Source organism: Sebastes umbrosus, chromosome 18, assembly GCF_015220745.1.
Source record: "Sebastes umbrosus isolate fSebUmb1 chromosome 18, fSebUmb1.pri, whole genome shotgun sequence".
Lineage (NCBI taxonomy): Eukaryota > Metazoa > Chordata > Actinopteri > Perciformes > Sebastidae > Sebastes > Sebastes umbrosus.
Genome location: NC_051286.1, coordinates 2,836,856 through 2,863,179, shown reverse-complemented (window position 1 = coordinate 2,863,179; position 26,324 = coordinate 2,836,856). Strand labels below are relative to the sequence as shown.

General features: G+C 41.3%; 2 protein-coding genes across 11 annotated transcripts in view; one reads left to right on the top strand and one right to left on the bottom strand.

Moving 5' to 3' along the window:
• arid1b (AT rich interactive domain 1B (SWI1-like)) overlaps positions 1–26,324 on the bottom strand; it is a 59,133-nt gene that overhangs the window by 17,037 nt on the left and 15,772 nt on the right. For 2 of the 7 annotated variants that reach the window (XM_037749886.1, XM_037749889.1), the window contains 16 exons: positions 25,960–26,302; positions 25,470–25,652; positions 23,859–24,007; positions 22,805–22,917; positions 19,345–19,467; positions 15,978–16,187; positions 15,661–15,880; positions 15,305–15,440; positions 14,628–14,806; positions 14,084–14,231; positions 13,706–13,822; positions 13,498–13,600; positions 12,306–13,050; positions 10,960–11,090; positions 9,151–9,862; positions 6,898–8,887 (listed from right to left, as the gene is read on the bottom strand). In XM_037749886.1, coding sequence (XP_037605814.1) covers positions 7,842–8,887; positions 9,151–9,862; positions 10,960–11,090; positions 12,306–13,050; positions 13,498–13,600; positions 13,706–13,822; positions 14,084–14,231; positions 14,628–14,806; positions 15,305–15,440; positions 15,661–15,880; positions 15,978–16,187; positions 19,345–19,467; positions 22,805–22,917; positions 23,859–24,007; positions 25,470–25,652; positions 25,960–26,302 — 4,658 coding nt within the window. In that variant the 3' untranslated portion in view covers positions 6,898–7,841. Of the gene's footprint in view, positions 1–6,897; positions 8,888–9,150; positions 9,863–10,959; positions 11,091–12,305; positions 13,051–13,497; positions 13,601–13,705; positions 13,823–14,083; positions 14,232–14,627; positions 14,807–15,304; positions 15,441–15,660; positions 15,881–15,977; positions 16,188–19,344; positions 19,468–22,804; positions 22,918–23,858; positions 24,008–25,469; positions 25,653–25,959; positions 26,303–26,324 lie in introns of those variants that run through there. The other 5 variants (XM_037749887.1, XM_037749888.1, XM_037749890.1 and 2 more) reach the window with 5 other exon arrangements.
• Positions 901–5,274, top strand: tmem242 (transmembrane protein 242). 4 transcript variants are annotated; one of them, XM_037749946.1, is made up of 5 exons: positions 901–1,052; positions 1,785–1,885; positions 3,439–3,576; positions 4,473–4,582; positions 4,742–5,274. In XM_037749946.1, the coding sequence occupies exons 1-4, from the start codon at positions 971–973 to the stop codon at positions 4,578–4,580; spliced, it is 429 nt and encodes a 142-aa protein (XP_037605874.1). In that variant the 5' UTR covers positions 901–970; the 3' UTR covers positions 4,581–4,582; positions 4,742–5,274. The 4 variants fall into 4 exon arrangements, with proteins under 4 accessions (XP_037605874.1, XP_037605873.1, XP_037605872.1 ...); XM_037749945.1 differs by having other exon boundaries at positions 4,685–5,274; XM_037749944.1 differs by having other exon boundaries at positions 4,473–4,593; positions 4,639–5,274.

The following is a 26,324-nucleotide window of genomic DNA, read 5'->3' as shown; positions in this document are numbered from 1 at the left end:
TTCAGCCCCGGAGGCTGAAGCAGGAAAAGCCAACACTAGGATCAGCATTGATTCATGGAGAGACCTTCGTCTGGTCAGCTGACATTACTGCCAAGCAGCTGAAATATAGAGCGATATTGTGCTTTTAGCTGACGTGTGTCTCCTCACTGTTTTGAGCGATGCTCGTTCATGTCTATTTAGAGCGAGCACAAGCGTGAGCCCGACGCTGACCTTCGTTGACTTAACGGCCACAGGTGTTGCTGTTAACAAGCATTTCTGATTTGCTTTAAAAATCCTATTTCTGATGAAGGTCTTCAGGGTTACATACAAAACACATGATATTATAGATAATCTGATTTTATGTAAATGCAAACTGGGATAGTTCTTTGAAACAGAGTGAGACCTCTTCATTTTCCCCCCAAGAGAGCCAGAAGAATTCTATAGAATAGACGATCTTTGCTTCAGGATTCTCTGTGACTTTCCTCCATAAAATAAACAGAAACTCGACTTAAAAATTGCGAAATAAAACGCACCCACTATTTTCTTCACAAAACTACACAAACCATAATTTAATCAAACTTTTATACAACATAATTCCTACTCTTATAAGTTAATACATATATATTTGTTAAACAATATTTGTATTGAATTTTACATATAGACAAATATACATGTATACACATACAGACAGACTAACAATATTAATAATTAAATTATCCAATGAAATGTTTAGTCAGAATTTCAAAGAAAGAGAGACATGACATTTCATGTATTTCACTTATCTAACAAAAAACAAACAAACAAACAAAATAAAAGATAAGACAAAATAAATAAATACCTCAAAGAATAACAACAAAAAAAATTAAAAAATAAAAACACAACAATTGGAACTACAGATAAGTTAATAATTGATTTTAAACACGGTGTTCTTAAGGTCCTAACCAGCTCTTGTTTCTATCCGGTCACTTTATGCAGACGGACTGAAGCAAACATGGCTGCAGCAGCTGATGGAAACATGACCCTGAATGAAGGAGAAGAAAGAAATGAAGAGAACAAACTGCAGCTGTTAAAAGGCAAGAGAGCAGTTAGCTTTAGCTTCTATTAACTGTAACTGTTTGCAGTTAGTGTTTTTATATCTGAGGTCAAAGCAATGTCGACCTGTCCACACCAGACTCCACTTAAAAATCAGACATTTTTATGTTTTCGTGGTTATTAAGAATCCTGCATAAGACATAAATTATATTTATAGATTGTTCTTTAAACTTTAAGTTCTTCTTTTCAATTCGGCTGAATATAATTAACCAAAACAGCCCGTCCTCTGTGAGTTATTAGTCTTTTGAGTTTGGCCTTTAGACGCGAGTTGGCTCCATTTGATACGTTATATTCTTCTGCACAGACACGCAGAGAGAACGTGCCGCCAGACTCCATTCAAAATCCGTGAGGTTTAATGTTTTCGTGGTTATAGAGAATCTCAAATGAGCCCTAAAATATGAATTTTGACTGTTTACTGGAATATTAAGGTCTACTTTTCAGTTCGGCGTGGCATTATCCAACAAGCAGCTCTTGTGTTAATCATTTTTGAACAGTATCATGTGTTTAGTGAGACAGGTGTTTTTGGAAAAGAGCCTCTTTAAATTGCTAAAAATTGAATGGAGTCTGGTTTTGGGAGGCTCTGAATAAAGCACCTGTGGTTTAAGTAGGTTGTACTTAATTTTCTTATTTTATTTACTTTGCTTAAGACAATAAAAGTAGTTTTCCCCCTTTATGTATGATTGTAATTCTGAAATCTGACTTCCTGTGTGCAGGTGCAGCCTTCCTGACCACGGTGGCGTCTGTAGGGATGATGGCAGGATTTGGCTCCACGTTGGCGATGGCCAAGAAAAAAAGCCCAGGCTGGTTTAGTAAGGTAAACATCTGACAAAATGTAAAGATATAGGCTTAAAGAAACATGGGGCTCAAGTTGTTTTGTGTCTTTGACTCTGTAAACACCTACATTCAAGAAACTGTAAGCAGAAACGTTTTGGTGTTTTCTTTCTTGAAAAGTGACGTAAACAATTAGTAAAATAGTTGCTGGTTAATTTTTAGTTGAAGGTGTTAATCCTCTCAATTTATATTTTTTATTATATATATATATATAAATTGCAAGAAAAATAAATGAAATATTTTGAGGGGAAACAACGGTAAAATTGTTGGAATATAGTTTGTTTAAAAAAAAAAGTTGTATTTTTTAGAAGAACAAAAACTTAAAATTTAGAAAATAAAATTGTAATTTATGACAATAAGTATGAAATATTTAAAGGAAAAACTTTAGCGAATAAATTAAAAATATAAAGATTTTTTAGAAAATAAAATATTAAAATCTTGTAAATAAGGTTGGAATATTGTTCCATAGTCATATGTGTGCCATTAAAAAAAGAATAAATCTGTAAGAGAATAAGAAACTAAATGTGGAAATATAAAGAGGAATTAATGAAAGAATAAACGAGTAAAGCCAGTTAATTGACAGCTCGGCCCTTCAAGGAATAGCAAAAACTAAAGGGAGAAGAATAAGGAAAAATAAAGGGATACAAATAAATAAATTACATTAAAAGTATACAGGAAAAAATAGAGTAATTTATATGCAAAAATATATACAAATTAAAAAATATATATTTATGTATATGTATATAAATATATGTACATATATAATGTAATATGTTAAAATAAATGAAAATGCTTATTTTTTATATTTTGTCGTTATAATTCCACGTCTATTTTTTTTATTTTTTCTCTTTTATATTTCCAGATTTATTTTCTTATTCTTTTACAGGTTTATTTTTTTTATGGCGCTCCTATGGCCTCCATAGTATGTGTGTGATAAGTTAGAAGTTAAAAACATGTCTGGTTTCCCTCCACAGACGTGATGAAAACGTCTCCACACATTCCTGCAACGGTCGACCTGAAAATAGAAGATTTCTATGAAATGTCAGCATCTCACAACGCGGCCTTCAAACTCGTCCCGTTAACTGGAACTGTGTGATGATTGGCCGCTCACAGGATCTGATTAAACGTGACGCACATAAGATAAAGTTAGCGTGGAGAAACAATCGAGCGCTTGTTCCTGGAGTTTATTTCTGTCACAGACTCGTCTTTGTCGTCTGCGTCGAACCTTCAGAGGGACCGAGATAAAGTTCAGAAATGTGACATCAGATGAAACGTGGAGCGACATGTGACGAGCAGATGTTTCATGTCAAACTGCTGCTTCATTCACAGTTTAATGAAATATCTGAGCCACATATTAATATTAATATTAATATTATTACACTGTGTGGCCAAAAGTCTGTGGTAAAGTAAACTTTAAACTTTCACTACTAATAACTATAATGTTTCCTGACGTTGCGTTCACTGACTCTGGTTCCTGACGTTGCGTTCACTGACTCTGGTTCCTGACGTTGTGTTCACTGACTGGTTCCTCTGCAGGGCGTTGCAGCGACGGCGGCGGTCCCAGAGAGCGGAGCGTCTCTGGCCCTCAGAGCTCTGGGTTGGGGCTCTCTATACGCCTGGTGTGGAGTCGGTCTGCTCAGCGTCACCGTGTGGAAAGTCCTCGGAGTTCACAGCGTACGTATCTGCAGTTACACATTATATACAAACAAATAAATATTCATGTATTTAGTATTAATGCTGTAGATGAATATAGACGACTCACCTGCAGCCGACGCAGCAGCAGGGTCACTGTTGGGATTCTGAGAATAAAGTGAAAATACTTTGAGGAAAACCTTTAAAAATTCAAAACAATAAAGTTGTAAATTTGTTTAAATATAGTTGTAAAATTTTGTGAATAAAGTTGAAATATTTGGAGAGAATTTTTTTTTTTAAATTGATGGAATATAGTTGAAATGTTTCAAGAATGTAAATGACAAAAAGTCGTACATTTTCAAGAAGAAAGTTTAACGAATTAAGTGAAAATATAGAGATTTCTTTTAGAAAATTAAATATTAAAATCTTGTGGTATAAGTTAAAATGTTTTAAGAACCAAAAAGTATAATTGCAGGAACAAGAATAGTAACATTGAGAATAAAGCTGAAATATTTCAAGAAAAAAGTTTAGTGAATAAAGTAAAAATATGTAGATTTTTTAGAAATTAAAATATTACAATTTTGAGAATAAAGTTTATATTTTGAGTGAAAAAGGGTTGGACTATAGTTTTTCAAGAAAAAAAATATATTTTTGAGAATGAGGAAATTTTGAGAATAAACCTGAAATATTTCAAGAAAAAAGTTTAATGAATGAAGTGAATATAGATTTTTTTTAGAAAATAAAATATTAAAATCTTGTAAATAAAGTAATATATTAAATATGTTGATATCTTCAGAAAAAAAGTTAAACTACAAAATTAAAAGATAATTTGGTCAGTTGGAGATAAAATCACTAAAATAAATCTTCACCAGTTGAAGAGAACAACCGTCAGGTTTCTCTGTCGTTTCCTCTCTAACGTTCTTCTTCGTCTCTTTCAGTTATCGGAGTTCAGACAGAAGATGCAGTCCATCTTCCCGTCCGTCCCAAAGACCGCCGAGGCTGCAGCCGGATCTGAACCTGTGGACTGGGACTCTGTCTTCAAGTAAAAGTGACCAGCTGGATCTGAACCTCTGGACTGGGACTATGTCTTCAAGTCAAAGTGACCAGCTGGATCTGAACCTCTGGACTGGGACTCTGTCTTCAAGTCAAAGTGACCTCCTGCAGCTGGATCTGAACCTCTGGACTGGGACTCTGTCTTCACGTCAAAGTGACCTCGTGCAGCTGGATCTGAACCTCTGGACTGGGACTATGTCTTCAAGTCAAAGTGACCTGCAGCTGGATCTGAACTTCTGGACTGAGACTCTGGACTGGGACTCCTGCAGCTGGAAGACGAATCAAACGAGTCGACAAAGAGACTGAAACTAACGTGGAGAGTCCGTTGACGTGGTTCTGAAGAGACTCAGCAGAGACTGGAGAATCCTCTGGACCAGTTTGTTCCCAGTCCGGCTCCCAGCAGCCCTCCTGGTTGAAGACAGTTGTGTATATTTGTAAAGATGGGAGGAAGAGGAATTTTTAGCTTCATGTTTTCTTTCTCTGGTGGTTTTAAAAGAAGTTGTGACATTGAATATAAAAGAAGCAGAAGTCCATTGAAAAGATGATCAATCCTGTCATTTTGGTGCACTTGTTTCTCTCAGCAGGACACCCTGCCGAGCCTGACGGCGGGTGGAGTCAGCGGCTAAAATAAAGAACAAATCAGCTGTTCAGTTATTATTTTATATTTTAATAAATTGCTGCTCTTCATTTTGGCGTCTGTCCTCAGTGGTGCTTTCTCTAAATGAGCACGTTAAAGAGCTGTGTGTCATCAAACAAGGCATTCTGGGAAATGTAGGAAGTTGCAGTTTGTTTACCAGGAGATGTGTTGAAGATGACGGACGGATGATAAAACTGGAGATCTGCGGCGACAAATGGGAGCTGAAGGACAGAAAATAATCACACAAACATTTACGTTTTCATCATGAAGGCTGGAAGTCAATATCTTAACAAAATAAAGTTTAACATTCTCAGTCTAACACGTCTTAAACAGGCCACCATACAGAGGATAAACTCCTCTAAAATATATGATTAAAAAGGTGTAATATTATGAAAGTAGGGAAATAATTTTAAGAGAAAAACTTTACCAACAATAAAACACTTATATTTTGGGAATAAAGTCAGAATCAGCTGGTATCTTAGTTTCTAACTGGACGGTACATCTGGACTGTTTAAAACATGCTAATCTAATACCACAATTTGTTCTTGAAATATAATTATAATATTCTTATATATTATTATTTTTTTTTAAATTTTACGTTATATTTTCTCATTAATTTTACTTGTAAAATTCTGACTATCTCCAAAATTCTAATTTTTTTTTATTCTCATAATATTCTGACTTTCCACTTTTTTCCACAATTACAACGTGCATCCACTCGTGGACTGCAGAGGACGGAACCTGCCAAAATAAATTAATAAATGCATAAATACAGGCATTAAAAAATAAATGCTAAACTAAATAAATAAATCTATGCTAAATAAAAAAATGCATAAATACATCAATAAATACATGCATCTAAAAATAAATATAACTTAATTTAAAAAAGCTAAAATAAATGAATGCAAAATAAATAAGTAAATAATAAATGCAAAAATAAATGAATAAATAAATGCATAAATACATGCATTCAAAACTAAATACAACAAATTAAAAAATAAATACAAAAATAAATAAATAAAAATGTATGCAAAATAAATAAATAAAAAATGCCAAAATAAATAAATAAATGCATTTAAAAATAAATATAACATAAATTAAAAAAGCAAAAATAAATGCAAATTGAATAAATGAAAAATAAATAAATAATAAATGCAAAAATTAATGAATAAATAAATGCATTTAAAAATAAATATAACAAATTAAAAAATTAAATGCTAAAATATATAAATAAAAATGTATGCAAAATAAATAAATAATAAATGCCAAAATAAATGCATAAATAAATACATGCAATTAAAAAATAAATATAACCTACATTTTAAAAAGCAAAAATAAATAAATAAAAAATAAATGTAAAAAATAATAAAATAAATACATGAATAAATATAACGGAAAATTAAACAGAAGAGTAAATAAATAAGGGAATTAATACAAAGGTCATTAAATAAAGGAGAAAGCAATTTATGTCACATTTTATCAATTCATTGATGGCTGCATTTATTTTTAATATAATTTATTTCTACATTTAATTATATATTTAATGTCATATTTAGTTCTTGTTTTGTTGTTCGTGATGTGTAACGAACATTATGGCCTGCAGACTTTTACTTTTGTTTTCTGGATTAATGACTCAAATTAAAACTGTAAATGAAGCGTCCGTAACCCAGAGCTGCGTTCACAGTGCTCAACCAGAGTTCATGTACGTTTATTCTCGTTGTGGAACATATAAACATCTTGAAGAGACAACGTCTGTCAAATCAAACAGGAGACGTTCTCTTTTTCTTTTTTTTATCTCTTTACATTTGTTATAACTGTTTCTGAAGTCGTGTACAGCCCCGCCCCCCCGACCTCCTGTACATACAGTCTCTCAGATCAAACGCCCCCCAAACAACATCCTGGAGAGTTTCCTTAAATACACAAAGAAGTCTTCACCTGCTGGAGGAGAGGAACTAAACGTTCAGGTGGTTATTAGTCAAATGTACATCGTCTTATTTACAGGAGCAATGATGGGAGGTTGATTGATGGAGGACATAAAAAGTTCTTACAAAACAGAAAGTGACGTTTGATACTGTCGCGGTTCGGCAAAATACTGATGGTCAAACTGCAAGATGGTCAAATAATTCACATTTAAAGTAAGAAAACAAACCTATTGCACCAAAACAAAGTACATGACTGAACATCCCGTGTCAGACCACGTGAGAAACGAGAGGCTTATCTACAACACCTGTTTAAATACCGCTGACCCCGCCCCCAAAATATAACTAACCCCGCCCCCAAAATATAACTGACCCCGCCCCCCCAAAAAACAGAAAGAAACGCCCACAAGAGAGCCAGAACCCGAGCGCTCTCCACCGTCACACTTTGGTTAAAACAAAACAACAAACGGACAAAAGAATACAAAATTAAAAATACAAGTATTAAATATTTCTGTATTAAAATTACTTAAAAATCCCAAATAAACACGTTGCGATGGAGCTATATATATATTCTATATATATATATATATATATATATATATATATTCATTTGTATGTAAAAACATTTGTGTTCTTTAAATAAAAATATAATAGGAGCCACTTCGTCACACTGAGCGCGCTCCGTGGCGGTGTTCATGTCACGAGCGGCCGATTTTAAAGAGTACTTCACACATGATATCCGCCACCGACGAGTTGAGCGCGGCCGACAGCGAGATGTCCAGCAGCCGGCTCTCGTACAGAACGAACTCCGTCTTGTTCTCCTCCACTCTCGCCATAGCCAGCAGCGCCTTGGCGGCGCGGCACATCATGTTGATGCTGGGCGGCTCCGGCGGCGCGGCGGCGTGCAGCACGCCTTGTGAGCTCTGCTGGTACTGAGCCACGGCCACGCTGTCCTCCAGGAAGCCGATCAGAGTTCCCACGCTGCCCCTCTGCAGGGCAATGGTGCGCGCCACCGTGGGGTCGCCCTGCGCCAGGTTGGACAGGACCGCCACCGCCATCTCCCGACATACCTGGCTCTTCCTCTCGCCCACCAGGCGCAACAGCGTGGCGTAGAGCTTCTGCTGGCGCCTGAAGGGCGGCGTGGCGAGCAGCAGGTCCACGTTGCAGTCCTGGATGCTCAGCTTGCACAGACTCTCGAGGACGAGTCTCTGAGGGGTGAGCGAGGAAAGGGCGCCCGCCGAGGGGAAGGGGTCCTGCGCCTCGGCGGACGGGCACACCATCCAGTGCAGCAGCCCGTCCAGGATGGGCAGGCAGATGCTCTCGGGGTACTGCGACAGGTCCAGCTGGCCCGCCATGTTGGCCAGCGTCACCAGCGTGTTCTCCCTCAGCGTCGCCAGGCAGTCCCACCACCACTCATCACGGCTGCAGGCCAGCCCCTGCTCCTCCTCCCGCTGGTAGCTGGGCGCCGTCCGTTTCCTGCGCGGGTGGTGGTGGTGCAGCAGCACCAGGCGGCCGAGGATCAGCACCAGGCCCGGGTGCTGCGACAGGTCGGCGTCGTTGCCGGGGACGAAGGAGAGGCCGCGCACGATGTTAGAGACGCAGACGCAGCGTTTGGCCAGAGAGTCCTGCCAGGACTCGGCCGCGGACAGAGGGGCCTCGTCCGAGCAGCGAGGCTCGTGCTCCAGCTCGCTGAGGGGACTCGGAGCCGCCGGTGACCTCTGACCTTTGACCTCCGGCAGGGAACCTGGAGAGACAGAGTTATGATCACGTTTATGACCGCAGAGGAATTTAATACCATTAAAGGGATGATAATAAATCCTCATCAGTGAGAAAGGGACCACCTAGTGGTGTACCACCAGTACTACAACACACACACAGTAATACACAGTTCTACTCTCACTATATGTTTATTTTATTATATATTTATTATCAAAGTATTATAAACAAAATAAAACGGTTTAAATCAAAGTATCTGATCGGAAATAAACTAATAGAATCAAATAATACCTTCTTGTGTTTCAGGTGGCGTCTCCTCAGCGGCTGGCAGGTTCTTCTCCTCGCCTCCCTCCGCCTCCTCCACCTCCTCCTGCCCATCACTTTCTCCTCCCTCCACCTGCTGTCTCCTCCCCTCGCCTCCTTCCTCCTCCTGCTGTCTCTTCCCCTCGCCTCCTCCCCGCCTCCCCTGCGTAGGGGCGGCGGTGTCTCCGGTCTGGATGTGAGCGGTGGCGTCTCCTCCTCCGGCCCTCCAGTGCAGGAGGCCGCTGATGAAGCCGTTGGGTCGGCTGAGCTCGGCCCAGCGCTCCTCCAGCTCCTCCCACTCCTCGCCCTCCTCCTCCACCCTGATTGGCAGCTTGTCATACTTGCTGGCCTGTTGGGGGCGGGGCTCCGCCTGCTCCTGCTCCTCCTTCATCTCCTCTTTGACTTGACCTTTCACCTCCTCCTCGGCGTTGGGTGCAGCTGTGAGTAACCCCTCCGTCGTCACCACCGTCTCCTCCGCCGACCTCCTGGGTGTCCTCTGCTCCTCGGCTGATTGGCCGTTAAATGACGCCTCCTTCAGCACCTCATCCTGCTCCTGCTCCTTGTCCTCGGGGGGGTCGGGCGGGGGTCCCAGCAGGGTCCTCTGGCCCTTGGCTCCCACCTCGTACTCCTCCAGGATGCCGAAGATCTGGATGAGGCAGCGGCGGTAATACTCCACGATGAGCTCCAGGAAACCCGGCAGCTGCAGGAGATCAGCAACACAGAAATAATTCAATACTTCTACAGCAGCCACGTTACCGTAAATTCTCTTTATTTGACTCAACTCAGGCCTCTATTTTGAAACAAGTACAACAGACTCCTGACGTCACTGACGAGAGCAGTGCATATACTTATCGAACCAAACTCCATTCAGAAAACGAGCATTTTAAAAGTTGTTTGATTGTCGTCTTGGTAACAGACCTGACAAAGCATGAATTCAGACTTTTTAAAAATCAACATCATTATGTAGTTATTTCGGCATCATTTTGATCCGTTTATTGATATTAAATCACAGCACAATCTGTTTATTTTGGGTTCAGACCGCAGTAGCGAAGAGTGGCTTGCTAGATACAGTCAGTGCAATGGCAGTGTATGTGAATACAGCTCAGGTGACGTTATGAACACAGACACGACGGCGTTTGGTTTTTAAAAAAATATATACGTTTGGCCTTTATCTCAGGATTTCATTCATCTCTGTGAAGAAAACTAAATGTTATTTTTAAAGTTGGGATTATTAATTAAGAGATAAACTTAAAATGAGAAAAGTAGTCAGTTAAAACAACCAAAGAGCTGATAGAACAATGGTCAAACGTCCGGGAGAAGAACACAATGAATTTGTCTAAAAAACAAGCCTATTAAGTATATATGATTGTTGAAAATAAAATAAAATACATAATACAGACAGAGAATTGTATTAAAAGTTCTTAAAAATAACAGAAAAACTCATCTCTGATGTAATATTCATAGTAAATAATCTGCTCAAAATTCATCCGAATTGCTCGTTTTACACAAACTACCTGCAGTTCACTATTTGGGTTAATTGTGCAGTTTATCAATTGTTCTTTACTGTTATTGTTATGCACAGAATATAATATGAAATATACATAAAATATGTCATTTAGTGAGTTTACTCAATGATAGAAAAGGAGTCCCTTGTTGTTAAAGACAGATTAACCTTCATTATAAATATATTATATTTATTAATGCTTCATTATAAATGTATATATTATTACAGCATAAATAATAAACATCAGTGTGTGTGTGTGTGTGTGTGTGTGTGTGTGTGTGTGTGTGTCTGACCTGCGTGAGGCTGAAGGAGCCCACCGTGCTGTCGTCATAGAGCAGGATGTTGATGGTGTCCAGAGCCCAGGTGCTCTCTGCTAACAGGCCGGACTTCAGTGACATCATCACCCGCCACGCCTCCGGGGTTCCTGATAGGACGATTCAATCACAGACCAGCGTCTTAAACGTGTCCGTGTGTTTCAGGCTACATCCACACTAATACCATGCAAAAAATTCTCTCTCTGAGCGCCGTTTCAGAAATCACCTCCGTCCATGCTAACACACCCGAAAACGCACAACACATGACCGTTCACGCACACTGGGTACGCGTGTGCCGGTGTAAACAGAAAGCAGATTGTCTTCTCTGCGGTTGGTTGCTTAGTTACAGAGAATACAACGTAGTATCACAGGACATATATTGATAAGAAGGCACCCAGCAGCAGACCTTTTGGACTGAAAGCGACTACTGGACGCCAGTAAAACCTCGGCCTACAAAGTGCCGAACAAAGGTAGAACTAAATTATTTCTATTCTGTTGTCATATTCTACCGAAATGGCCTGCGTTGAACAATAAAATATTATAAATATAATATGAGTTTTCAATCCAAAATAGCGGGAAAAAAAACTAATTTTATTTCTCGAACGCAGTTACAAAGAAGTGGTTTTATTTACAGTAGCTACCAACACAGATACTTACATACTACTAGGACGTTACTACATCTCTCTCTCTCACAAACATCAAACATACTTAAAAAATGAACAGTTACAAATCAAAGTGTTAGTACATTATGGGTCAAAACATTTGGTCAACATACGTCTCTCTAGTTTCGTTGTCTGTTTTCGCGCTCGTAGCTCGTACAGCTCTGGGAGTCCCTGTCCTACTAGAGCAGCATTTGTTCCTTTAGGGTCCGTTCACATGCCGTGTCTAAAAACGCAACCCATGCCACTTTCATCCTTTTATCCACGGTGCTTTGGAGGTTGCACTCCTATCGCGTCTGCCGTTACTAAGCAACCAAAACCTGCATGCTGCGATGATGAGGACGTTGCGGTAATTTAGCCATGAATCCTACACAGCAGCTTTACTGCTCGATGTGTCAGTCTGGCTAGCGGATGTTGTCGTCCACGGACAGAAAGCGTGAAGCCAGTAAAGATCAAAGGTCTCCGTTTCTGTCCGTCCAGACTAAAACGCAGCCCCGGAGTTTCAAACTAAAACGGTGTCAGCAGCGTTTTCAAACGTCTCCGTTTTAGGGGATCGAAAACGCCGGAGTAGTGTGGACGCCAGGCGTAAAAGTTATGTGTTTAAAATGAAAACATATTAGCGTGGATGTAACCTCAGTGTGTGTGTGTGTGTGTGTGTTGACTCACCCGTGTCCTTGGAGGTGAGCCGGCGTCGTGGCTTCAGTTTGGGGGTCGTGGCCTCCACAGAGCCGGGAAGGAAGCTGAGCTCTCTGTGGATGGGGGGGAAGCCCTGAGTGGGCGGGGCCCCCGGCTTCTTCATGGAGGGCGGGTAGGGGGCGCCGTTGGGGGACAGAGAGCCCGCCAGGGGCCGGGGGAAGGACGAGGGGCTGAGAGAGCGGGTCACGTGGTTAGGGATGGCGGGCGTGGCCTGGAAGGAGGAGGGGGGCTGTCTGGAGGGCAGGGGAGGCATGGAGGGGGAGGAGGAGTGGGGGGGGTACGGGGGCTGGCGTTGGCCTGGATGACCGGGGGGCCACTGGCTGTCCTGGGGGGCCCTGCCCTCCGGGTCCTCTCCTCGGCCCATGCCGGCGTAGGGGGGCCCCTGGCCCTGCCGGCTGTATGGGTAGCCCATGTCTGTCCTGAGGGGCCACATGTTGGGCTGCGGCCCCTCCCCGGGGCCTCCGGACGCCGCCGGTGGCCCTGAGCCCATCATGCCGTGCTGCGGGGCCCCCTGTCGGTCCCGGGCGTAAGGATACGGGTACTGGCCCTGCACCGGCCGCCGCTCGGGACTCATGTAGCCCCCCCCACCTCCTCCAGCGTAGGGGCCGAACACGTCGGGCTGCTGAGAGCCGAATTGCTGCACGGGGAACGCCTCGCCTTCGTGACGCTTCGCAGGGGGATAAATACCCTCCATCGCTCGCTTGTAACCCTGCAGACACACCAGAGGACCAGAATTTATTTAGATTTTAAATATAATATATATTTATTTTATATAATATATAATAATATATTAATATATAAAAAAGAATAAATTCAGAACACGATCAGAATTAATTTATATTTAAAATATAATATATATTTATTTTATATAATATATTTATATTTATATAATAAAAAAAAGAATAAATTCAGAACACAATAAGAATTAATTTATATTTTAAATCTAATATATATTTGTTTCATATATTATATAATAATATAGAGTATATAATAAAAAAGAATAAATTCACAACAGGATTATAATTTATTTATATTTGAAATATAATATATATTATGATATATTTATTGTTTTTGGATCTCTCATCGTGGTGCTGTGACCTTTGACCTCTGACTGCCTCATTATTCATCTGCTGTGAAGTTCTTTCTGCATCAGAGAGCTCACCTGCTGCTGCTGCTGCTGCTGCTGCTGCTGCTGCTGAGGGTACAGGGGCTGATGGGAAGTGTAGGCCATGCTGTGAGGATACTGCTGCCCGTAGCCGTCATGTCTGAGGAGTGGGAGTAGAATTTATTCACTCAGTACGTACAAACTAAATGTAAAGCTCCATCTAACGTGTGTATATATATATATATATAAAAAACACCCCTCTCACCTCTGGTGGGGGTATCTGTTGGCCGGGTACATGCCGGCCTCGTTTCCAGATGGACCCATGCTGTTCTGACCTCCGGGGGTCGCCATAACTCCCTCCGGCCCCATCGCATGCTCCGGCCTGCGGCACAGAGAGACATAAACAATCAGGAACTTTTAATCACTTACTAAATAAAGATGTGTATATAATATAAGTTAAGTCCTGTGCAGCACAAGCAAGTAATTGATATAATTACCCCAGGTAGTAAAGAAAAAAATCATATCTAGCCGAATTAAACTATTTACACTTTTTGCACCAGTCCATTATCATTTTATCTATTAACCAGCTGACAAACTCGGCTTTAAGTGATGCAAGCAGAACTCCTCAAACCCAGAGCCTCACCTCCGCTCGTAGCTGGGGCCGTAGGGGTACTGGGGTCTGGGGCCCATCCCCGTTGGGGGCCCAGAGGGCGGCCCGCCGCGAGGGTACATGTCCTGCATGGCACCGCTGGGCATCTGACCGGGACCAAAGGCCTCGCCGGGCCCCGGACCTGAAGAGGGACGGGTGAAGACACATCATCACTTAAATAAATCAGAAAAAAACTCATTGTTTGATTTACTTTTAATTTGCCTGGAAGGAAGAAAATCTAGAAACTGAGGATTTTGAAAGTGCTCAGTGGTGATGTAATGTGGATGCAACAGCCCAGTAATGAGAAACAGTTTGAGTATTTACCACCAGAGGGCAGCAGAGCACAGTGACTGCAACTAAAGGCCTGATTAACTGGTCCTGTTCTATACTGGTCAGAGCCAGAAAGCTGCTGGTTTTCTGATTTCAGATTTCTTTAAATGACTGCAGGGGAGAAAACTAAAGAGTGTTACTGGTTAAATGTCATGGAGTCAACATGAAACTGACGTTTTCAGCAGTGTTTTTTCTTTTCCCTCCTCACCTTTCCTCGCTCCTCCGTACGGGTCTTTGTTGGCATCGTACTGCATCCTCATTGAGGGGTCCGTCGGGCCTCCTCCCTGCTGGTAGGGGGCGCCTCCGGGTCCGGGGCCTCGCTTGCTGTGGAAGGCTGGATCGCTGCATTCAGAGAACGGGTCCAGGACGTTTACTCCTGTCATGTTCCTGAGAGGCAAACCACAGCAGCAGGTGAGGACTGACATTTAAAACATTAAGACTTTAACCAAGCGGCAACCTCCGGGTCTGAGAAGTGAAGCCAATGCTGAAGCACCTGAAACCTAAATTCTTTCTAATAGCCAGCAGGGGGCGACTCCTCTGGTTGCTAAAAGAAGTAGAGTTTTTAAAAAAAGTAAAAGTTTCCTTCAAGTGTTTGAAACAACCTTTTCACAGTTTTTGAGGAAATGAAAGAGAAAGCCAGATAACATTATAACACATTGACCATTTGACGAAAAGAACATTTTGCAGCGGTCGATGTCGGGTATCTTTTGGTCCGATCCGGCCGTGCTGAGACAGAAGGACAAATACACCAAATAGTGCAGTAAAAAAACATATTGAACAATATATCTTGCATTTTCAATACAACAAAAGCTGATAAAATGGCTGGATGATCTCCACAGATGTGTGTTGTTGAGCTGAATTCAGGATTTGAGCCTCTTCCCTTACCTGTTTCCAGGCTGGGGGCCCATCTGGCCGTGCGGGGTGGAGGCTGGGGTCGGGGGCTTCAGGTCTCCGGGGGCCTCGGTCAGGGAGCTGCTGCTGGACTGAGGGGTGTTGGGGCCCTGCAGGGAGCCCGAGTTGGCTGCAGAGATACAGACCAGACAGAAAACCTGCTGAGAACAAGGGTTACGTGTCATCATGTAGCGTCACACCGCAGAAAAAAAGGAGGTGGACCGAGATTATTTTAGTACTTGTGGGGTCCAACAGCTTCCCGGAGACCACCAGAGATCACAGCTGCAGGGTTAGTTCGGAGTCACGCAATAAACACAAACAAGTCTACAAGAGAACAGGTGATTCCTCACCTGGGGAGGGGGGCTGGATCTTGGCCTGGAGGGACGGAGGTTTCTTGGCGTCTCCGGCGAGCCCCAGGGCCTCGGGTGGAGGCTCCTCTCCTCGCTCCACCTTACACTCGTAGGCGAACAAGTACTGGATGTACTGCTTCTTCAGAGAGCTGGCCGCGCTGCTGGACGTCCCCACGTTCAACTGGGTCGACAACGACCGCCACTTCTTGTTCTTGCTCACCTGAGGAGGACGAAGAGGAGGAGGAGGACTGGATGACTAAGATGTGGCTAAAAACGAATGAACATATTCATGAAAAGACTAACAGCTGATGTCTCACCATGGCCAGGCCTCCGATCTCTCTCACAGCCATGTAGAGTCTGCAGAGGTCCAGAGGTTTCTTTCCGACGGCGGGCAGGTTCGGGACGGACGTCCCCCTCTCCTCCATGAAGGACAGGAAGCGGTCCACCCACGGCCTCCTCTCCGGCTCAGAGCCCATCTCGTACAGCAGGGTGATCTTCTCGTTGGTCATGGTGGCCGCGCTGGGCTTCTGGAGAGACCGAGAAACGGAGACCACATCGTCAGCTTCGAGTTCACAGAGCAGAGAGGGAACTGCACAATACGACCAAAGATCAACCCGTCATCACCGCCAACGTGGATTAAAGACTTTCAGAGGGCAACGAAATCAAACAAACAAATTAAATCCATCAGAATCTCATTTAAAGCCGGTGGCGGACGGATATTTTCCACCATATTAGTCACAGTATTTTTCAAATAAAGTGCACTTTAAAACAATTTGTAAAGCAAAAACAGAAAGACTTTAAGGGCTTCATTCACTTCTACTGTGTCACTAATGTCTGACTTTTTAAAAAATATGTGGAAGAACGTGGTGAAACATGTAGCATGGATGAGATCAGGTTTACTGGGTTTCACCGGAATATATAACTATCACTATAAAATAAAACATTAATGTTACACAGGTCAGCCGACAACATCTGAAATGACTTTACAAAAACTTATTACAAGTATAAATGGCAACTTTCTTATTATAAAAAAAAGGTGATTTATTCAACATAATGTAGCATTTCCAAAATGGAAAACATGTTGTGTTGGACAGGTAAGAAACCAAGATAATACAGTTATTAACTATCCATATTAATCAGTAATTTGGTATCAGCACAGTGTCACACTAGAGAACTACAGTTGGAAGAACTTTCAGGGGAAAACGCTTAGTGCTCCTTAAAAGAGAAAAAGTTAAATTAAAACATGGTTTATATTTTTAAGTCTGTGATAAATCTGTTGGTTCAAAGTGGCTGAAAAATTGCAATTGTCAAACTGCAGCTTTTACAATAAAGGAGTCACTATTGGGCAGTCCTACACAACAGATACATCACAATGACACAAGACAACAGTATTACCCAACCTTTCTCATTTTAGATAAATACATAGAGCGCTACACGCTGAGACGACTGACAATCAGAAGACTCATCACGTTTCCTTTAGTTACTCTAAACTGCACATTATTGTATAATAACAATGATACCTCTGGTTTCTGTTTCATCCACAAATTCAGAACAAACCTTGTTTGTTGTTGTTCCAGTTGTGGATTTAGAGGTTCAACCATAGAAATAGATTTAGGAGTAGAACGGACATTCCCATTCAAATCAACGTTGCAGGATGGTCGGAGCGCTGCTCCAGTGAAGGACAAGCAACCTGCAAGCTAACAACTAACAACAAGCCGTTTTCTTTTGTACTCGTCAAATGACAACGGGAAACCATTCAATGTCCGTTCTACTTCTATTCCATTTCTATGGTTTCATCACTAAAATGATATTGATCAGAGGTCCTTTAAAGGCAATCAATATGTGGAAGTAGTGTGAAACTGGTTTAAATTCTGCGTCTACAGATGAGTGAGGAGGTTGGGCAGCACTGTGACACTAAAAACACAACCAGAGGATTGTTAGAGACGTGGCCGCCGACACAGTCACAGCTCACACTACGAGACTTTCTCATCAAAACAGACTAAATCTGAGGCCTGGACTACGAGGCAGGATTTGGGGGAAGCGGTTACTTCAGGGTTTAACCCTTCGGGGTTTTCAGTCCTACGACGGTGGTTCACCTCTTACTGGGGTAGATCACCATGGTAACTGATGCAGAGCAGGTTATGTTCCAGATAAGAGATCAACTCGTATAAAAGCACCGCCTACTGACCAATCAGAGCTCGGTGCGCAGATCGTATGATATCACACAAATACGAAGAAGTTACAGATGGACTGAAGGCGAAGTATTAAAGTCTTTTATGATAAAGTTATATGTTTTGTTAACCTTTCACGATGCTGATGACTGAAATCGAAACATTGAAGGTTTTTAAATAAAGGAATTTTAAACCTTTTTTTAAATGAGAAAGTCTCAGTAAACCTGTAGAATATCAGATTACCATACGAAAACATTTACAATAAAAAAAAAAGCATCTTTTTGACTTCACTATAGGGTTGGGCGATATGTTAAAACATTCCATATTCTCGCAGGTGTGTGAGCTCTTACTCATTCTTTAGAGGCGGACCTTTAAATTAGCAAAATAAAATCACATAAATCTGCTCAAAAAAAACAAAACAACCGGCGATGCACTCAGCCGATATATTCGTCCAATCGCCCAACCCTACTTAAAAAAAATAGTAATACAGATAAACGCACAATGCTGCTTTGTCCAATGAAAACCTTGCATCTCCAAAGAGCCACATTTTGTAGAAAATTGAGTTGTTCCGATACCGATACCAGTATCGGAAATGCGTCCGATACTGCCCAAAATTCGGTATCGGGTATCGTCGAGTACGCCAGCCTACGCACCGATCCGATACCATCATTTATCAACCTGGAAAAAAATCAACTTGTGTAACCGGAAATCAATTCTTCTTCTTTGTTATTTGTTTTAACAAAGATAGTAATTATATCACATCCATACATGGTCAGTAGTATACAGCTATTAAATAATAATAATAATAATAATAATAACAATAGCAATAATAATAGCAATAATAATAATAATAATAATAATAATATAACAGTTATAATAATAATAATAATATGAGAGTAATAATAATAATAATAATAATAATAATAATAGCAATAATAATTATAATAGTAATAATAATAACAACAATAATAGTTACAATAATAATAATAGTGATAATAATAATAAATAAATAATAATAATAGCAATAATAATAGTAATAATAATAGCAATGATAATAAAAGTAATAATAATATAGTAATAACAGTTATAATAATAATAATAATAATAATAATAATAATAATATAATAATAAAATAATAACTATATTTATTTGTTATCACTATTGGTATCGGATCGGTACTCGGTAACGGCCAATACCGCAAGTTCAGGTATCACAATTGGTATCGAGAAGGGAAAAATGGTATCGGAACATCTCTAGTAAAAATAGAGGAACCATTGATGTCACCTGATGTTATACAGCAGAGCTCGCTGGGTTTAGGAGAGTAAAACCTTAAAGCCAGTATGAGTTACGAGGTTTTCACACACCAGCAGCAGGAAGTAGGGCTCTACGGTGACGAACCTTCAGAGTCAACATCATTCATCATAAACAGATTTGACATTTACGCACCGTAGAACCCTAAAATAAAAACAAAATACACAATAACACAGAGAAGCTTGTGCTTTGCGACACTTACGGGGCTGGTTGACGTCTTGGACCAGGCGGAGCTGCTAATGCTATCACTGTCCTCCCCGTGATAGGAGGACAGACTAGCTGAGCTGGGGGACATGGGGGACGGGGTGAGGGGCTGGGACAAACACTGAGACACAAAACACACAACAGAGCCATGTGGTGAGGGGACGACAGGAAGTAGTAGTACTTCAAAATAAAAAAATAAGAGCTTTGTTTTCATTCACAGAGCCGACAAGCAGTTAGCGTTGGCATTTAGCAGCTATGAGCGGGTTGGTCAGTCGGGTTACGCCTCGTTTCCACGTAGTTATGCGAGTCAGCAGGAAAGTTCATTCGTTCCTATGGGAACCTAAGTGATCTCTGATGTGTTTGCGAAACTCCTCCTCCTGTTTTTTTTATTTCGTAGGGCTGTAAAAGGTAACGCCATAATAACGCGTTAACGCAAATTTGTTTTAACACCACTAATTTCTTTCACGCATAAACGCAACTTTTGATTTTTAGGTTGTAGCGGGCTCAGTTTTAAAGCTAGAGTGAAGATACTGGCATCATATGAAACTAGAAAACCTGATGAATCCATCAGTACCAACTATGTCATTCTAGCTTGTCGTGAGGGAGGTTAAATAACACTCTGTTGTTGCCTGTTGGGCTGCAGTTTGCCGTGTTATGATGTGAGCATATTGTTTTATGCTAAATGCAGTACCTGTGAGGGTTTCTGGATCAATATCTGTCATTGTTTTGTGTTGTTAATTGATTTACAATAATAAATATATACATACAATTTGCACAAAGCAGCATATTTGTCCACTCCCATGTTGATAAGAGGATTAAATACTTGACAAATCTCCCTTTAAGGTACATTTTGAACAGATAAAAAATGTGCGTTTAACTATTTTAATCGATTGAAAGCCCTACTTTGTGGCAGATTATGAACTGTATGCACTGTGTGCAACAGGAAGCAATTAGCGAATTAATAAACTGATTTATGAATATAATACATCTCTATTAATAAAAAATTTCAAAGTGAAAAGTTTGACGGCTTATTTAGCAGTTATGTGAACTATTTTGTTAAAATACTTATGAACCGCTATATGCACTCTATGCTACACAGCTAGCATGCTACCAAGGTTGGCTAAATATGCCATCACTTCGAATTTTTTTTATAAATGTGACTCATCAAACATCAAAAACAGATAGTAACTCATAGATATAAAAACACTGTTCTATATCTATGCAGTAAATTCTCTCCCATATCTGCGGTTGTGCTTTTATCCATAAAGAAATGTCCTTGCGTTGAACACTAGTGGTCGTAATCTATATACTATACTGATTTACGGACACAAAAACAACCTGTGGAAACGAGGCGTTAATGCGGACAGGAAGCAACGAGATACCCCTCTGTTAAGATAACCCTCAATTCAGATGTGGAAAACCTCCCAAAACAAAACCTTTAACAGGAAAAAAATCCGTAATCCTGATTAAAACCAAATTCTACCGAATATTCAAAACCACAACTCAGTCAGGTTTCCTCCTCTAGACTCTAACTCAGTCTACCGGCCAGGTTTCTATTATTTTGAGTTATTCTCCAAACAACTGTGTAGTTATCTGGGAGAATTTTAACAACCAACTGAGCTTCTCGACTTTAAAGTTTCCTCCCCGTTGTCTCTCATCTATTCTGAAGTCTCTCTGACAGCTGACATGGAAAATAAAAAAAAAACACCAAACCTTCGGAGTGTCAAACTGTGAGCAAACTGCTTCAGCACAAAACAAAAAAAGTGCCAAAAATTAGCAGCAACACAGGCGTGAAAGACGTGCTGCTGTAAAGTCCTCGACAAACTGCAGACACAAAGCAGCCGAGCGAACAAAGACGAGTCGTCTCACGTAACTCCCGACACAGATCTGTGATCAAGGCCGACTCCTCACTACCGGGTAATGAGGAGGAGAGGGGAGTGAAAAGAGAGCAGCGGGGAAGGAAGAAGTCAGAGCTTTCAAACCTCTCCAGCTGCTGAGCTGAGAGCGAACTAAACAAGCGACATAAAACGAGCTGAATCTAAACAGAACTCTGGCTCATGTTGGCAGGGAACTGGTTATTTCTGTAACTCTTCCAGAAACCAGCCAGAAGAAATAATGACGACAGGTGTAATGAACACCGAGCTGCTGGAAACAAACCGAACTACTGTCGAGTGCCAACTAGGGAGATACGACAACAAAAAGCACCGGGGAGTTATTTCCTTTGTGAAACATCTCCCGGTTGGAACAAACAGACTGCACTGAAAAAGTTGACACGTCAATCTGAATTACAGTTTCCTTCTACAAAGTCTGACAGATGCTGTTTTCTGGTTGTTAAAGTCTGGGAGAATGTGGAGGACGACTTCCTGTCTGCTGGAGAGAAAACTCTACGAAAGGCAGCGCAGGTGGGAGGACGACGGCGTATTAGGGCCACTGTAGGTAAAAAAATAATACTTTATGGAGCCGGGGGACCGGGGTAATATGCTGAGAAAAAACTCTTATGAGATTAAAGTGGTAAATTTCAGAGAAAAAACTTGAATATTCTCTGAGATTAAAGTGATAAATTTACAAGAAAGAAAAACACAAATTTACGGGAAAAAACTTGAATATTCTCTGAGATTAAAGTCATAAATTTGGCGTATTAGAACCACTGTAGATTAAAAATTAAATTAAGATTAAATAAATAAATTACTGAGGCGGGTAATTTTCTGAGAAAAAACTCAGAATTTACAATATTAAACCCAAATTCACAAGAAAAAACTTGAATATTCTATAAAATTAAAGTCACGAATTTACAAGAAAAAACTTAAATATTCTCTGAGATAAAAGTAGTAAATTTACGAGAAAAATAACAAAAATGTACAAGAAAAAAAACTTGAATATTCTCTGAAATTAAAGTCACAAATTTACAAGAAAAAAAACTTAAATATTCTCTGATATAAAAGCGGTAAATTAATGAGAAAAAAACCTTGAATATTCTAAGATTAAAGTGTTAAATTTATAAGAACAAAACCCACAAATTTACGAGAAAAAACTTAAATATTCTGAGATTAAAGACACAAATTTGTGATTACTAATCGTTGCAACTCTTAAATATATATATTATCTTGCCCTATATTTTAACTTCTGCGCTATTTTATGTCTCAGATTCTAATTTTTTTGTGATTTTCTTTTTATTGGTATTTAATGAGCGTTGTTGGAAGGAGCCTGAGATCTAACGACAATAAATAAATAGCTTGAACTTGATGGATTCTGATCTGATTCTACATAAAAGGATATTTCTAATGATCTAAAATGTCAGAGGAGGATTTTAATAATTTATTCTGTTGAACAAAATACTCGCTGCCATTAAAAAACCTGCATCGGTGCTGTTAAGATGCATGAAGCTCAGCACTCGTGCGTCTGTTAGAGAGCAGAGCAGAACAGCCACTGTGATTGGTTAACAAAGCCACAGGACCCACCTTGGGTTTGGGTGGTTCGGCGGCAGGGCAGACGCCCTCTTTGCTGAGCTCCACCCCCCGCTGCTTGGCATCTGGATGAACGGCCATCCCGTCTAATGACATCATCACGGGGCCTGGAGGATAAATTATGAGACAGAAGGTCAAGTCACCTTAAAGGACTACTCCATCTGCGTTGTTTATTTCAAATGGAAACGTCCACTCAGCCGTTAGCAGAAAGCAGTGAAGTAGGTTAGCACAGTAAGCTAATCAATAAGGTTATGAATAATGTGAACGCTAGCACTAGCTGAGTCAACGTTAACGTCCGAGAAGTAAAATGACTGTTTTTGTGAATGGAGTCTTGTGGCTTTGAAGAGAGCGATTTAACTGCCTGGCAGAAAGGGCTGTCTGATGGCGAGGTAAAGCAACTGTAGACGGGAGCAGCAGAAAAACGGATTTTAGATTATCAGTTTAAGTGTACGCTATATTTAGAATATTTTCCCCGCTTTACCTCGCCATCGGACAGCCATTTCTGACGGGGAACTGAAGCCGTTATATCGCTCTCTTCAAAGCCACCATACTCCATTCACAAAAACAGTCATTTTACCTCTCAGAACAGAGTTGCTGGTCTACCGCTGCAAAAATCGGTTACTTTGTCCATGTTATCGTGTGACTTTCTGATCTGAACTAACGTGGCGTCCACACAACAGTACGTTGCTTAGCTTCCTGACGGTACTCCTGTCTGCTTCTCCAAACTGGGAGCACGCCGACCACCACCTGAGCTACTGTATTAATACGCTGACTATAAGGATGTTTATATATACTGTACATGTAGCAGCGTCATCATGCAGAAACCTACGTCAGGTCACCATGTGGGGAAAAAGGTTGTAGAAGGGCTTGAAGGGAAAATAGCATTTTGACCATAAAACATACTTTGAATAAAGTGTGAATGTTTGGATTTGAATACATAAAGAACACCACTGGGAAGATACAGGATGATATAAAAACCTAACAAAAATAAATAAAATAATAATAGATCCGCCCTTTAACTGACAGGCATCTGGATCTACGGTCCTACCGGAGGAGGGGACGTTGTAGTGGGGTCCCTGCGGTGTCATCCTCCCAGAGTTGCTGCCTACTTGCTGGCTGTAGGGACCTCCTCCAGGACCTCCAGGACCTCCAGGACCCATCCCTCCCATCGGTGCCATACCCAGGTAGCTGCCCTGCCTGGACACCACAGAGAGAAAAAGGGGTTTGAATTTGATCACGAGCAGTTATCTTGGCAGCTTTCATGCAGGAGGTCGCATGTTGAGGAAGAAGAAGAAGAGGAATAAAGCATCCGGCTCCAGGACTCGTGCAGTTAGTGGAGACAAAGACCCTGTTCACACCTGGTATTAACATGTGTCTGCTGATCTCACTTCCGCGCTCTACATGCAAATAAACAGTTGCGCCACGGGTCTATTCTGTGGCATGTTCCAGATGTTTGATGCACTCGTAATATACTGTATATCCAACTGGAGATATAAAGTTAGTTTTATTTCCTGAAGAAGAGGACACATCATCATCATCATCATCATCATCATCATCATCATCATCATCATCATCATCATCATCATCAGCAGCCCGTCTGAAGCCATGCAGGACCCGTCAGAGTACAGGAAGTGGTCCGGTTAGTAAAACATCCCATAACCTCTCTGTGAGCAACAGAGCCTGACAGATACTCATCACACAGCTTCATCAGCTCTCTTTTTCACTGTGACAATAAATCAGACATGTCTAATAGTTGTTAATAATCGAGTCTTTCATCGGTACGTATATTCATTTTGTTAGTTTTCTTTGCTATTCTGAAAATGTACTGAACCGTGAGTTCAAACTTACGACAGCGTATCAGGGTCATTGTAAGTGAAAAAAATAAAATAATTACGGAGCCGGGAGAGGGGAGGGGTAATATTCAGAAAAAAAAAAAAAAAGAGAAATTAAAGTAATACATTTATGAGAAAAAACTTGAACATTTTCTGAGATAATAAGGTCATAAATTTAAGAGAGAAAAAAACTTAAATATTCTCTGAGATTATAAAGTCATAACTTTACAAGAAAAAACTTGAAAAGTTTCTGAGATTATAAAGTCAGAAATTTACGAGAACATTTTTTTGAGTACGCCGATGCTGATGATCATCTGGTGATTCTGGGCAAAAGTCAACAGGATTTCCTCATTGATAAATCTGATTCAAAGTGTAATATGATGATGTCATCCACTGTAGGCGACGTCTGTGGTGCAATGAGGTTGATCCAACATTGCAAAGTGAAGCCATGTGGTTCCTTATAAATTTGCGACTTTGATCTCAGAAAATATTCTTTTTTTTTCTCAGAAATTTGAGATATAATCTCAGAGAATATTACATTTTTTTTCTTGTGTATTTGGGATTATTTTCTCATAAATTTACCACTTTAATCTCAGAGAATATCCAAGTTTTTCTTCGCGTAAATTTGTGTTTAATCTTTTAAATTCAGAGTTTCTTTCTCAGAGTATTACCCTCCTCCCCCGGGAACTTATTTATTTATTTTAACCTACAGTGGCTCTAATACGCCATGGTACAAACCCGAGGTACCAACCACTTGGGGGAAATAAAACAGGGCTTTATTGAAACGTAATGTTTCTGTATCTGTCAGGCTCTGGTACCAAACCTACCCATAATGCTCAGGGGGGGTCTGCATGGTGGGTTGGGCCTGAGCATTGGTTCTCTGCTGGGAGTGGTGAGGAGGGTGGTGAGGATGAGGAGAAGGGTGAGAGAGGTGAAGGGTAGGAGAGAGGGCAGGTCGACCCCCGGGCCAGGACTGGTTGAGGTAGGCTGGGGAACGAGCGAAGGGAGGCCTGGACGGGTGGAGGATGGAGGGTGGAGGGTGGAGGGTGGAGGGATGGAGGGTGTAGAGGGGAAAGCAACAGAAACTTTGATTTGGTCGACCTTCTGCAACTTCAAACAATAAAAAATATCAATACTGACGTTCAAAAAGGTGAAATGCAACAAACTAATGAGGATGTCTCTTTCAAACATAACGGAAGCAGCGTTTCATTATTAGCTGCTGCTAGCGTCGTTGTTGCCACTTTAAATGAAAAACGTTCCTGGAACTCCTGCAATAGTTTGGGTTATCCAGGCTCTTCTGGGTCTCTGCAGACTCACCTGCCCTGGGCGGTGGCGGAGGTCAAGGAGTTGGCACTTGGCCCGGCGTTGGGGCCCATCTCAGGCGGTTTGCGGCTAGCGTTGGGCCCCGGGGGCCCCATGCCCTGCCCAGCGGGCTGTGGCATGCCGGGGGAGGTGGGGGCCATGGCGTTCCCTCCGGCGGGGTAAGGCCGGCCCCCGGCGCCGGGCCCCGGGCCGCGACCTGCTGGGGTGGACGGGCCTTGACCGTGCATTGGACTGCTGGCGTTCAACCCCAGGCTGTTAGTTAAGCCAGGGCCCGGGCTGGGGCCGCTGTAGTTGGCACTGGGGGCCCCGCCGTAGTGGGGGGGCCGAGGGTAGTTACCTAGAGAGGACGAGGAGGGACA